Raw genomic sequence first — 13,692 nt, forward strand, 5'->3', positions numbered from 1 at the left:
TTGACCTATGTACAGGTGTGCTGTAAACACAGACCCTTACACAAAGTCAAGTTATGCATCATGGGCTTAACAAGCTCACATGGACTCTTTCTTTAACGGAATTTTAAATGTTTTTTTTCAACATGGCCTAATGAGGCTGTGATAAAAGCATTCACCCTACAGTGAAAACTATATATGACCCCCTTAATCCATCTCCAGAGCTTTTTATTTCCCTAGTGTTATTTTGCAAGCCTCAGAGACATTGCCATATTATGGCTTTACTGTAGTGTTAGAAGTTTTGGGATTTAGTTTTATGCGAACAGATACTCAGCATCACATTCATTTCAGTCACTGGGGAACTTTTCAGCAAGTTTATGATACAAACAAATCCCAATGAAAGTATGATCTGTAAAGCATTATCTGCAAGGTACCTGTTTTTGTTTCTGTTTCTTCAGTGTGAATGATCACAAGTCTTCCCTTCTCCTCTGATGGTGCTACAGTGGATTCACTCTTCGCACTATGGATAGGACTGGGTGATGTAAGACTGCAGAGGAAAGAAGAAACAATTACTTTTAGTGCTGATCATATCCTCATCTAAGATAAAAGTGAATATGCAGGCAGGCTTGTTGAAACTAAGAATTATCTGCTTACTAGAGAGGCCATTAACAAACCAAACTGGGCATGTAACTTTTCCATCACTCTACATCAGTGTCACAGCAGGCTAACTAGTAAATAGCACAATGTGTCTCTGCTTTTGCCTTAACAGAATGCAAGTTTGAGACTGCCACCACAGAATTCACATACACTCACACAGGGTAAGACCACACTCTACTAAAGGTCTGCTCAGAAAAAATTTACTGCGAGTTTTACGTTCATATTATAAGCTGAACAAAAAGCCACCCTGGCTTGCTTCATCTCTTGCCCTGGCTTTCAGAAGCACCACTTCATTGACTTGGAATTCCAACAGCAAAATATTTTTGGAAGTCAGATACCACTCATGTTCTTAAGGTAAAACTTCTTGAAAGTACCCACGTATTTTCACTGGAGCCATCTCAGCTGACTGTGAGGTTCAAGCAATCTTTTTTCAGAAATTCTTCCTAAATGCATCACCCAGACAACATCAAAAGGTGGCTGAAGCTCACTGACCCATTCAGTGTACCTCTAAAGTCACAGGAACTAATCCTTGCAAGTGTGAGCAGGAGTTAATTTTTCATTCTCCTCAACACAGAAACAAAGGAAGGAGAACAAAAAGAAAACAGTGTGGAAATAATACAATAGGTTTAGAAAAATAAGAGGCTTTGACAGCTCGCCTTCCCCATCTTCCCAGCACTGCTGCTACATATTCCACAGCGCTCTCACAGAATCAGAAAAGCCTTGCAATAGGGATGGAAACGATTTGCTAGTAGCTTCTGTCTGGTCCACTCCCACAGCCAGTGCTGGCCTACTTCTCATTTATATTACAGACCTTCAAGCAGTCTAATTTTAATGGTCCAGACTGAATGGACTTTCACCATGTTAAAGGACAAGATGAATATAACTTAGTAAGTAAAAGAATAACCATCTTCTAATGGGGATCTCTAACGGCTACAGTACCTGTTCTTTCCTGCTCAAACAGGGCATGCATGATTTTTAAAGGGGTCCCGGCCACCTGGCTTTGCTCAAGGATTTAACTTCAAGAAGGCTAACTCCATTACAGCAGTCTCCGATTAGGCACATTTTGTATACAATATTTGTAACCAGTGCCCTGTTCTTGCTTGTCACTGAATGGGTGCACAGCATAAAATTAAAATAATTGTTTGGGAGCCCAGAGAGTACTATTGGGTTTGCATTATATAATAAGGGTCAGAGGAAAGGATGAAACTTTCAAACAGCACAGGTACAAACAGGAAGCCCAGCTGATCCAACATGTCCAGTAACTCTGAGAGGGATGTTACTTCCTTCTAGGACCAGATCTCAATATTCTCCCACATATGCTCAGCTGATACTCTGAATGTGCCATCATCCTGATAAGGCCACCGAGAAGTGCATTACTGGTTCTCATTCATGCAAAAGATGAAAGAATGAGAACTGTCCTAGAAAAACAATATTAGCAACCGTTAGGTAAGAAGATGGTGAAACTGAGGGATGGACAACAGCAGGGAACTGGAAAGAAGAATGAGCAGGACAAAAAACAAGGAGACATAGAGCCTGTAAATAACACTCCCCTCTTCCAGAGTCTGGTCCTCTTGGCACTGGATCCACAGCCCAAAGGAAATACAAAGGATCCCAGCTGGGACAGGGGGGTGGGGTTGAGTCATCACTACAGGTCTCCACAACATACACAGTTTTACAGATAATTGCTTAGGCATTCCTATGTCCACAGTCTCCTTTCCAGGCAGTTTCCCTATTTTAAAAGGCCAGTGGGTTCACGTGGCATCAGTGACAACCTCTAAAACCATGCCAAACAGTGAAAGAGCCACTGATATGCACTCAGATGAAGCAGCAGCACAGGTCAGGTTGCATCATACATTATGCCATCAAGTTAATGCTGGAAACATTTCTACAGTTTTTCTATCAGTCACCAAACTCATTACAGTATGAAACATCCACTGATGTAATTTGTTCTTTAAAGTACATAATTTGTGATTAAAGCATGCAGAAATAAGTGCTGGGAAGTTAAAGCTATTTAAGACCGATTTATGATGCAAACTCTTCCACTTTATTCCTTTTACCAGTTGGTTTCTTAACCCATATCCTTTCTCCACTGAGTCCCAGAGTTGCCAATGCCTGTACAGACAAGGCTTTAGGGCAACAGCCCCACTAATAAGTTTGAATTCTCATAATTTTAATAAACACCCCATCCCTGCTGTTTCAAATTACAATGGCAACAATCGCTCACCATTTGACCTGCTTCCCTCCCATGATCCCACTTTAACCTTTCGCCTCACTGAATCCGTTTCCCGGGGAGCCTCAGGATTCTGGCTACAGACATGCCTTGTCCCTTCACATGCTCAGAATTCAGCGCAGAAGACGCCAGCTCCTGTCAAACTACTGGAGAAATATTTGCAAGCCAGACTGCTTCACGTTAGCTGGAAGATTCACAGCAGAAACAAAAAGAAAAAAACCTCAGAGTCTTTGCAAGAAAATGTCAGATGGCACATATTTGATTCCAGAGTCAGGGAATTCTGCAGCCTGGGTTTTGCTTTTGCTGGTTTTCCTCTCAGGTTATTTGTCTCTTGCTGCTGCATTTTGGTCAGCTGCACACCCAGTTGTTTTCACCACACGGACTGCCATCTGGATTGCCAGTGGTGTTTCTCATCCCATTCTGCCCTCTTTAGACTCCAAGCACCTGCTGCAGATGCCAACAAACAGCCAAGAGAAGGTGCTCCTGCAAGCAGTAGGTTCCCTGCTCTTCCAGGCTTGGATGCGGTCTCGGAAGACGGCATGCAGCACTTCCCAGCCCTATGCACGGCTTCCTCTTCCTCGCTATCTCCAGCTCCCTCTCCCTCCTGCTGTCACACAGGCTGTGCAAGGCAGAGCCTTTTCTCTGAGATGCCTGGCTCAGAGTGGGGGAGGGAAAGCTGGTGGAAGGGGAGGGGAAAGGGAGATGGATGGGTGAGGGGCTCAAGTGGCCTGGGAATCCATCTGATTTTGGCAAATTTTCCATGAATCATTTCAATTGCCTTTGCTTATTAGAGCTTTTGTCCTGGGAATTCTGTTATTCAGGCTGTGAGCTCTCTTACTGAAGAGTTAATGCAGAAATGAGCTGATGCTAGGCAGGGGATGCTGCCCTGGGACAGACATGACAGCAGCATAATTAGATGGAGGGGGTGGCTGCAGTTAATAACCACATCTCTCACTAATAAAAAAAGTGGCTGGCTTCTCCCAGCCAGTTCTCATAACTAAGCTAGTACATTTCTCTCTGGAAGGAAAGAGAAACAAGCATCTTGTTTTCATCATGAAGACTGGTGTCAGCAGAAGACATCCCCAGGAGCTGGAGGTGAGATTGCTCCCAGTTTCTTCGGGTAGATCACTGATCACTTATGTAAAGATTCTCACCATATTATGTCCTATCAACAATAATATCACCATTACCACATGGTAAGAGAACTCACATTATGGGGAAAAATGAAAAAAAACAACACAAAGTGATTGAGGATGTACAGAGAAATTTTCACCACCAAAATACAGCCACATACAAGCAAACAGCAGTTGTCTGACAATCCATTATAGGGTAGAAGAGTACACATAAAATACTACAGCTACCTTAAACTAAGGAATGAGTGCAGAGAGCAGCATGTTTCACTCACTGTCCTACTGAGATCATGGTTCAAGAGTCAACACCAAAGTCCTGTGACATTAGCCATGATATCCTGTTGCAAAGACCAGAATTTTTACATCTCCCCTGGAACGACAGCTTCAAAAGTACACTCTCTACTGACATCATGTGGAGGCAGTGGTCTAATACTGGCTCATATGGAGTTCCCACACTCTTCCAAATGTGCATGTCTGTATTTATAAACACGATCTCACAATGATACACAGCAAATTTTGGGGATAAGTACAAACTATTGTCCTCTGTTGGGCCAAGCAACCTTAATTCTCAGGGACACGGAGGCCTCTTTGTACTATGGAGCACCAAAAGTGGCCTCAGAAATCCTGTGGAGACATCCTGCCTGCTGAGAAACTGTCAGTGGCAATCTGTCCTAGGAAAATGTACCTCCTCACTCCTGCACAAATCGTGGGGTGGGGGGTGGGATACCTAGTTGAGGCACTCTCAGGGAGCAGCCCTGGCAGGACATCCTGACAACAAAGCAGAGTCAGGGCTTACACAGGGAACTGTGAATCAAAGAGAGCTGCAGCTATAGCCATGCAGCTCTGCCCTCTTAGTCTGTTCCAGAAGAGATTAAATGGAGCAAAGCATAATATCCAGAGGGAGATCTAATATGTTCAGTTACATAGTCCTTTGTCTTCAAGCAAGTTTCTTGTTCTCTGGGGAAAAAGGGAAAGGCTGTCCTTTACTATGAAGCTATACATGCTGGATCAGCTCCCCCACTGTAGTACAGTTTTTCTTCAAGAGCCCCTTCAGCTACACTGTCTCTCCTATATCCATGAAAACAAACAACACAGACATGCGTCTTCCCTCTCCCCTCCACTGCTCAAGTAAAGTAGTAAGAAGAGCTTGTAAAGCACCAGTGTAATGTGTTGTAACTGGCACATGCTGCTCAGGTTCACAGCTGCAAGTTGTGGCACCTCCTATTGGAAGTATATTAGATGCTGCCATTCTAACCAATCCTGTCTTCTACAGGTTCCATTTCCTTAGAAAGACTCCACTTGCACCAGCCTGACCTTGCTTAACTTGTGCAGTCAAGAACCCCAGTCAAGGCTGCAGGCTGTTTATAGCATAGAGCACACAATTCTCAGGATCCAAGTCCTACTTCAAAGGCAAAAGTCACCCCCAATGGAAACCATACTGAACTCTGACTTTCAGGCTTCGCAGCAGTATCCAGGAGATTTTTCAGTAAAATAATTAAATGCTGCACTTTAGAGTGAAGGTGAAAGTCTGGGGGACGGAAGGGTAAATTAGATAACTGTAAATCTAGGGACAGTTAAAGGTGATGGATGAGGGCATGATGGCAATGAAGACACAGCTGCAGATCCCCCTGAGACCATATATCTTGATTAAAGACTGGTGTGTTCCTGTAACTGCTGTTCAAATCCACATGACCCCTCATCTCCATCTCTCTGCAGGACACGAGGTTTGTTGGTTTAAGTTCCTTTCCTCCATATCTTTTCCATCCGCTCTAAAATATTCATCCCTTGCATCCTAGCTACTCTGCCTCTTCCTTCCTGTGAAGCAGGCCACAAACTCCATTTCAGCATCCCTCGTGTCAGCACTCCCTCAAAAGGCTCCACCTGTACATTCAGGTTCACAGTAAAATCTTTAGCTGTGTCTTTCCTAATCCTATTCCCCTGGTCTCAGTGATGGATGCTCCAGAGCTTTAGACAATTGTAACGCAGAAGTTCCTAACCCTTACCTATGCGATCACATCACGAATTAGATAAATTTTATTTGTGGGAGAAGTGGCAGTAAACCACTGCTTCATGTTGGTTCATAAGGCTTCATTCTCCAGATCAGGCAGGAGACTATATGCTGGAACTCTCTTTTCTATCAGAGCCAACCAGATCACAGTGATAAGAAAGACCACTTTAGGGAATGTCAGACAGGACCATGAGGGAACACATCTTGAATTCCTTACCTGGAAGAGTGGGACTCCAATGGCATGTTCTGCTGCCCTTCATACTGCTGCACCAGTGCCCGGACACTCCAGTAGGGGTTTTCAATCTCCTCATCCATGCTGCTATTTCTGGAGATAATAATCATAGAATGAGGGAAGTCCCACCTGATAGGAGCAGAAATTCTTCTTGTCTCCAAGAAGGAGGGTAGGAAAGCTAATGAAAGGAAGGTAAGAAGGAGAGGACAGCTAGAAAACTGCCAGTTAAGAAAATTCTCCTGTCAGGGAGCTCCATCTCATCTTCTTGGTGCAAGGGAAACACAAGCAAACAGGCCCTCCCCTTTTAAACTCATGCCTAACCCTGAGACTGGAAAACTACAAGAGCTCTGAGAAGGCAAGGAAAAGAACAGGATTTGCAAATAGCACAAGGACTGGCTTTTCTGAAAAACTCCTGGCCCAAGGCCTTTGCAAGGGAAACCTTTGACATTTGATTTTTCAACAAAATATACCATTTCAACCTCATTTCCAAACTGCTTCATGGGTACTCCCTTGAGCCAGTGTAATATGGGCAAATGACCTTCAGCTGTGTAAATTAAACCCTCAATAGACCACCATCTGGCTTCCATTTAAATGTCATTACTATTATTATTATAATCCACATAGCACCTTTTGCAATTGTTAAATGTGCTTTGCAGAATTACACATTCCTTCTGTACATGGTTCACCTCCCTTCATTATCAGCAGAACTCCTCTGCTTACATGGTAGGCTGCATCAGCTGATTAACAGCACACAACACTCTGCATCTGCCTATATAGCAGTCAGTGTAACATTGGGTGAACAGCAACGTAGAAGACAGAATGGACTTGTACCACAGTCTCAATGCCTCAATTCTGGAAGTAACTGCTCCCAGATCTGTAACCAGTACCTGCAGTTAGGACCTTACTTTTGTTTCACTTGAAATGAGAATGTCTCCAAGTAGATAGCACCAAGAAAGGTCACTGTGCTCAAAGTGAAACGGGGAAAATGAGGCAGCAGTTGCCTCTGGCTTGGCCATAAAGAACTATTCTTTTCCAGTGAGACAACAGAGATCCAGCAGTTCTTTTACTGTAAAACCTGAAAAGAACCTGGGATACCTGCAGTCTTCATCATCAGGCAGACAGGCTAGGTCAGTACTCCCCTTTGTTAGGCCACTATCTAGGTTTCAGTGAGACAGCAGTGGTTTGTCTCTGCACAATAGGAGAGCTACCTTACACCAGCAATTTTCAGGATAAAGAGGCACCTATTTTTAAAGAAATTGTGTCCATCTGCTAACATGACCTGACCTCACATAACCAGGGAAAACTCATTACCTCTGTCTGTGCCGGAAAACATCCCGGCCAGATTGCGAGACATCTTGACGAACATCTGCCAGAGCAGCCACAGCCCCTTGGGCCACCGCAGCAGCTGAGCAAGGCCTGTGACTGGCAGGTGACACTGATGACCTCTTCCCCACCATGCCAGCAGGGCTATGATTCATTGCTCTTCCAGAGCCTGGTTTGAAATGAGCAGCTAAGGCCAGGATCAACCTCATGATAGATTTCAAGTTCCCATCAACAATATCTGCAAAATGCAAATAAAGCCAAGGACGATGCCATTAATATGAAGTCCCACCAGAGCTGTATCTGACCAACAAGCATGAATATAATTAAACCCAATGGGATCATGCCAATAAACAAGGACTATGAAAAAAGGACTGCATTACAGCACTGATGTTTAGCTCTGCTTGTTTTCTACAGAGCAGCAAACTGACTGCCACCTAGAGATCACAAGTTTAAGTGCTTTGAACAGACCTAAGCCTTCCCTCTATGGCCATTTCCAGCTAACAATCCAGGAGGTTATGTGACAGCACATGATAATTACTGAATGCTCATTGGAAAAGTACAGCAGTTACTGAAGACTACCACTATACCAGCAGTCACTTCAATTAGCACATGGAATTTCCATTTTTTTAAATACTAAAGACCAGAGAACAGCAATGTATTTCTTTAGCAATAGCGTCCTGTACCATAAACTGTTCATAGCACCTTGCAAATGTTAAATAGTCAGTTTTAATAATATTATACTAGGCATTTCCCCCAGCATACAAACTTGCTCAAACATGTTGATCTCAAGTTCACTGCAAAGATCAGACATTCTTTTAGACTAGGATTTCTCAAAACAATTTAGTAACTGAGATACTCAAAGTCCATTAAAATAATAGGAATAGGGTTTCCAAATATCAGAGGCAGACTAAAAAAAGATAAATCATAAGTGCTGGAGGCATGAAGGCTGGTTATTACTTGCTTTAGTATCCGAAAAATAAGAAATAGCCAAAAAAAGTCACAGTGACTGTTACCTCCACATCATTCACAGAGAACATGAAGCCAAACGTTTGTGTGAGTCATTTGAAGTCCTAGAATGAGTCAATATCAGAACTATGACCAGAGCTCTGGAGCGTGCATACCAGAGTCTTGTGCCTGTATCCTATCCTATGACCACATGACATCATTTCATTGCATATCCAGGTTGATACCTTTGCTTATGTAAGACTTTTACCAATATTGCTATCATTTCTATAGTCATGAGCTCATAAGACAACTTGCAACATTACTGAAAGAACTAGTACAGCCTCCAATCTGCCAGTAGCAGTACTGTGGGAACAGTACTCATTACTCCATATTTAAATTCTAAGCCTTTCACCAAAGCCTATAAACCAACAGCTTGTACTCTCCTCCTAACAAGGGCCATGTACTCCATGTAGTCGATCTCAGCATTTTTCTTCTCTCTCTCATCTGAAGGGCCACAGACAATCAGAACTGTATCCCCTCCCAGTACAGTCAGCAAACAGTAAGGATCAGGGCCTATCTTCAACTTCATAGATCTACACACGCACACCAGCAATCCTTGTGATACCTGACTAAACCATGCCATAGACGTGATTTTGCATACTGAGTCTCCTCCCCATTAGAGGCCATGTGAAACAGTTTCACAGGCTTCCAGTGGACCAGAAATATCTTCCCCATGTCTCATTTCACAGTAGCAGCTTTATATGTCCTTTTAGCAAAAGATGCTGAGTCTGTATTCCTCATGACACCACTACTTGATCTGACTGCTCAGTAGCAGGAGAAAAACCACTTTTGTTTGCCTACTGTGCTGCTACTGAAAGCAGTCAAGAACGCAGTATCATTCAACCCCAAACCTGTTACTAAACCACAGGAGGAAAAAAAACAACACTCCCCCACAAGCCAATACATTATCTGTTTGATATGAAACAAAGACAGAAACAGACCTTCAACAGATAGAATCATCTGTGGTGACTGCCAGGGGCACATACCTTTTGCTGATGTCTGATGCATGCGGATCTTTTTTGATGCCACGAACTGCAAGACTTTCTCCACATTTTCCCTCATCTCCTGCTGGCTGGTGGGGTTGACCTGAATGCCATTCAACTTCTCACCAGCTAAAGGAGTGAAAAAACTTTATTAGAGAAGAACTGAAATGCTTGGTGCTGCCACAGGAATTGCTATAGGTGTAGGGCCTGATCTTATCTCTTGTCTCGTACTGCAAGACACATATCTGGCTTCTTGTCCTGCTTATAAGGTATTCAGTGCCAGCAGTAACTAGGCTGGAGACTGTGTTGGGTTTACGTGGCAAGGTTTTGGTAGAAGGGGGCTGCAGGGATGGCTTCTGTGAGAAGATGCCACAAGCTTCCCCCATGTCCAACAGAGCCAGTTCCAGTCGGCTCCAAGATGGACCCACCACTGGCCAAGGCCAAGCCAATCACCAACAGTGGTAGCACTTCTGGGAGAACATATTTAAGAAGGGGTAAAAACTGCTGCACAACAGCAGCCAGGAGAGAGGAGTGAGAACATGCGAGAGAAAAAATGCTGCAGACACCAAGGTCAGTGAAGAAGGGGGGGAGGAGGTGCTCTAGGCGCTAGAGCAGATTTCCCTGCAGCCCATGGTGAAGCAGGTTGTCCCCCTGCAGCCCATGGAGGTCCATGGTGGAGCACATATCCACCCGCAGCCCGTGGAGGGCCCCACGCCAGAACAGGATGTGCCCCAAAGGAGGCTGTGACCCTGTGGAGACCCCATGCTGGAGCAGGCTCCTGGCAGGACCTGTGGACCCATGGAGAGAAGCCCACGCTGGAGTCTGTTCTGGAAAGACTGTGCCCTGTGGAAGGGACCCATGCAGAGCAGTTCGTGAAGAACTGCAGCCTGGGGGAATGACCCATGTTGGAGAAGTTCATGGAGGACTGTCTCCCGCGTGTGGGACCCCCCACACTGGAGCAGGGGAAGAGTGTGAGGAGGAAGGAGCAGCAGAGACAACGTGTAATGAACTGGCTGCAACCCCCATTCCCCATCTACCTGCGCTGCTCAGGGGGAGGAGGTAGAAAATTTGGGAGTGAAGTTGAGCCCAGGAAGAAGGGAGTATCTCAGCAAGCAGGTCACTCTTCCAAAAATGCCACATACTAACACCATTCCTCTACAAGGTAAATCCTTTCATAACTCCATTCCAGCCTCGTGGGAGTTAATATGGTCCTTGACAGGTTTTAGCACATCTGTTGTAACTGTCTGCTAAAGCATAAGAACTTGAATAGAATTGCATTTATGATTTGCTTTATGATTGTTTTCTTTTAAAGTCACTCCCTTCCCCCCTCCCCCTGCAAGCTCTGACACCATCATTAACATCTGCCAGTACGCCTGACAGATGTCAGAGCCAAGGCCAGCCTCTTCTACACAAGATCTAAAACTACAAGATGAAAAATAGTGCCATATGGCATTACTGACCTACAATCTCAATGAGCAAAGCAAGAATGACTCCATCTCTGAGATCTTGTCTCAGGTCTTGGACTGGCTTTATTGCTGGCTTCTTCTTCAGCTGGGAATTCACCCAGGCCACATATGCCTGTAGTTGTTGCTGAAAATAGAAAACAAAATGTTTGCACATCACTGCCATTTCAGGGGAAAGTTGCATAGCTCTCACTCTTCTCTTTCACCTTCACAGATCTCATTGTCTTTTGCCCCTGAAAACAAACACCAATGGTCTCATCCCAAAACCTGCTGAGCACTGACTGACATCACTGCACACAGTGGTGCAGCTCACTCCATGCCAGGACAGGAAGAGCAAGCAGGCAGGACAGGACTCATGATCTAAGCATAGCTGAGAAGACAGCTTTACATTACATTTAATCTAGGTTGGTGCCAAACCAATGCTGTCATCCCCTCATTTTTGGTGCCAGAATTGGTTCACTCACAGCGTTTAGTGTCCCATCCACGCTATTTTCTTCCACTTATCAAGAAAGTAGAAAACCCACAATGCAGAAGCAAGAAACCCTGTGTTATTTCCCATTAAACTATGCCACCTACCAAAAGACATAATCAGGACAAATTTCCTGGAAGAAACAACAGCCTCCCTCCTTAACGCTCCCAGCACGGCTCATTTATAACAGTTCACGCAACAGGGAAGAGACACCCTCTCCTATAGACCCCTTCCTCCATTTCCATGGAGCTGCATCAGCATTTCTAATGGCCCAGTTTCTATTTCTGTACATGTGGAAGCTGGCTTGCCACAGCACTTAACACCTGCAAGACCTGAGAGCAAGGAGCACTGCCTTTCCAGCAGGTCATACTGGTTGCTGCTTCATAGAGCTGTATGCGTTGCCACAAGGGGAAGACCATGGAAACTGAAACTCAGGCTTCTGGTGAGTGTGGAGATCCATCTGGCGTTAAGTGACTGAAAGGCAAAGAGCAGACTCACATGACCTTTCCCTTTCCATTCCCCTCTCAGTAGCACTTCCATGGCTAGTAGGAGCACTGGTAACACTGAAATCCCTTTGAGCAGGGCTGGTGTGGTACATGGAAGGTAAACAAACTGATCCATTTATGGGATTACCTCCTTTTTCACTAAGCTTCCCATTATTCTGCCAATGCAGCAGGTTTTAAGTCTCCATTCCATATTATCTCAGCAATGTCAGTCAGAGTTTATGCTTTTACAGCCCATCAAAGTCACAATCTGATCACAGCTTCACTCTTAATTATCCTGACACAGGAAATCCAACTTTAATCACACCGTGGTTTGGTCTGCTGGTTCAGAAAGGTGACTGGACCTGTATTCAATCAGTTCCACTCACTCAGCAGACAGCTGGAGAGCAGAACAGAGATGAGCTTGGGGGACTGCCTGATGGCTTTTGAAAAAAAGGAAGAAGTGGCAGATCTGATGCATGCTTGCTGGAGCAGACTTGGCCTGTCACGTGGATTGGATCTGCATGCTCTTCTTTGGCTGTAATAGCAACGATGCACATCAGTTTTGCCTGCCCAGTTTCAGAGGTCTTTATTTTCTACTTAATGAAACTGGCTACTGTGGAGAATCAAGAAGCCTTGACTTTCTCTCTCTCTCTCTCTTGCACAAGTTGATGATCCTGTGCTGATTTTTCAGAACAGCAGTGGTAACTCTTGCCAGCTGCAAAAAGCACCCCCACCTCTTGCAATTGTATTTTAACTGATCATGTGGGTATTGAGGTTCAGTCTCACAACAGTAACACCAGAGCCAGAGAGACCACAAGCCTTCTATTACACAGATTCAATAAAGCTTTAATTTATTCAAACAAGTACCAGAGAAAATAATTAGGTTTGTTTACAGTAATACAGCATCATTACAGAAATACCTAGATTCATAAGTAAAGAGGTACCAAATAGGGTTGCAGCATGAAAACTGCATCTGAAGTCTATGTAATTTAGGGAAATAAACTTATTACAGTTGTGTTTACTACCTTGTTGTAGTTTTTCAAATCATTTTACAAAGTTCTAAACTGTTATATTGTACTAATTCCACAAGGGCACAGCCTCCTCCAGCCTACAGCAAATTTGCAAATTCTATAGGAGTCTGTATGGTTCTTCCATTCATACACTTCTGTTTTCATTCAAAGGAAAAAAGAGACCCTTTCACCAAGCAGTTTGTTTTCTAGTTCTTTTCTCTGAACATTCTTCGTGCATTCATAAGAAAGCATTTTTGGCAAACTTCTAGTCTATCTCTTAAAAGCATGAGAAGGTTGACATTGCTATTATTAGGAAAAAAAAAGTAAGTGCACTGGGATTTGGAGTAACATATTAAATAATGATTATTAAAGGAAGGATTTTGAGGCAATGGAATCTGGATGTCACCATTACAAAGTAATTTCCTATCAGTAGTTGCTGTAATACTGCAGACTTACACTTCATTAGCAGACTTACTTTGTTGTTTGGTTGGTTTTGCCCACCGCCCCCCTCCCCCCAGTGAAAGATTTTCCTGCAGAAGTTCAGACTGTTGGACTGATGAGCATTTCCTGATTTTGTATCCAAAACTAGAAGATGTAATGACTTTAGCAAGAGACTTGGATTGCTGCAAAGCAGAAAACCCAGGGAGTAAGCTGTCACTTCTGGCAGCTGAGGTGAGCGGGTGACTGAACTTACCAAGAAAATAACAGATATAAAAGTTTA

General features: G+C 44.0%; 1 protein-coding gene across 3 annotated transcripts in view; it reads right to left on the reverse strand.

The window, feature by feature from the left end:
• DIXDC1 (DIX domain containing 1) overlaps positions 1-13,692 on the reverse strand; it is a 45,507-nt gene that overhangs the window by 16,160 nt on the left and 15,655 nt on the right. For 2 of the 3 annotated variants that reach the window (XM_069787972.1, XM_009914871.2), the window contains 5 exons: positions 11,005-11,134; positions 9,548-9,673; positions 7,545-7,794; positions 6,219-6,326; positions 411-523 (listed from right to left, as the gene is read on the reverse strand). In XM_069787972.1, coding sequence (XP_069644073.1) covers positions 411-523; positions 6,219-6,326; positions 7,545-7,794; positions 9,548-9,673; positions 11,005-11,134 — 727 coding nt within the window. Of the gene's footprint in view, positions 1-410; positions 524-2,857; positions 3,485-6,218; positions 6,327-7,544; positions 7,795-9,547; positions 9,674-11,004; positions 11,135-13,692 lie in introns of those variants that run through there. The other variant, XM_009914872.2, reaches the window with a different exon arrangement.

Source organism: Haliaeetus albicilla, chromosome 7, assembly GCF_947461875.1.
Source record: "Haliaeetus albicilla chromosome 7, bHalAlb1.1, whole genome shotgun sequence".
Classification (NCBI taxonomy): domain Eukaryota; kingdom Metazoa; phylum Chordata; class Aves; order Accipitriformes; family Accipitridae; genus Haliaeetus; species Haliaeetus albicilla.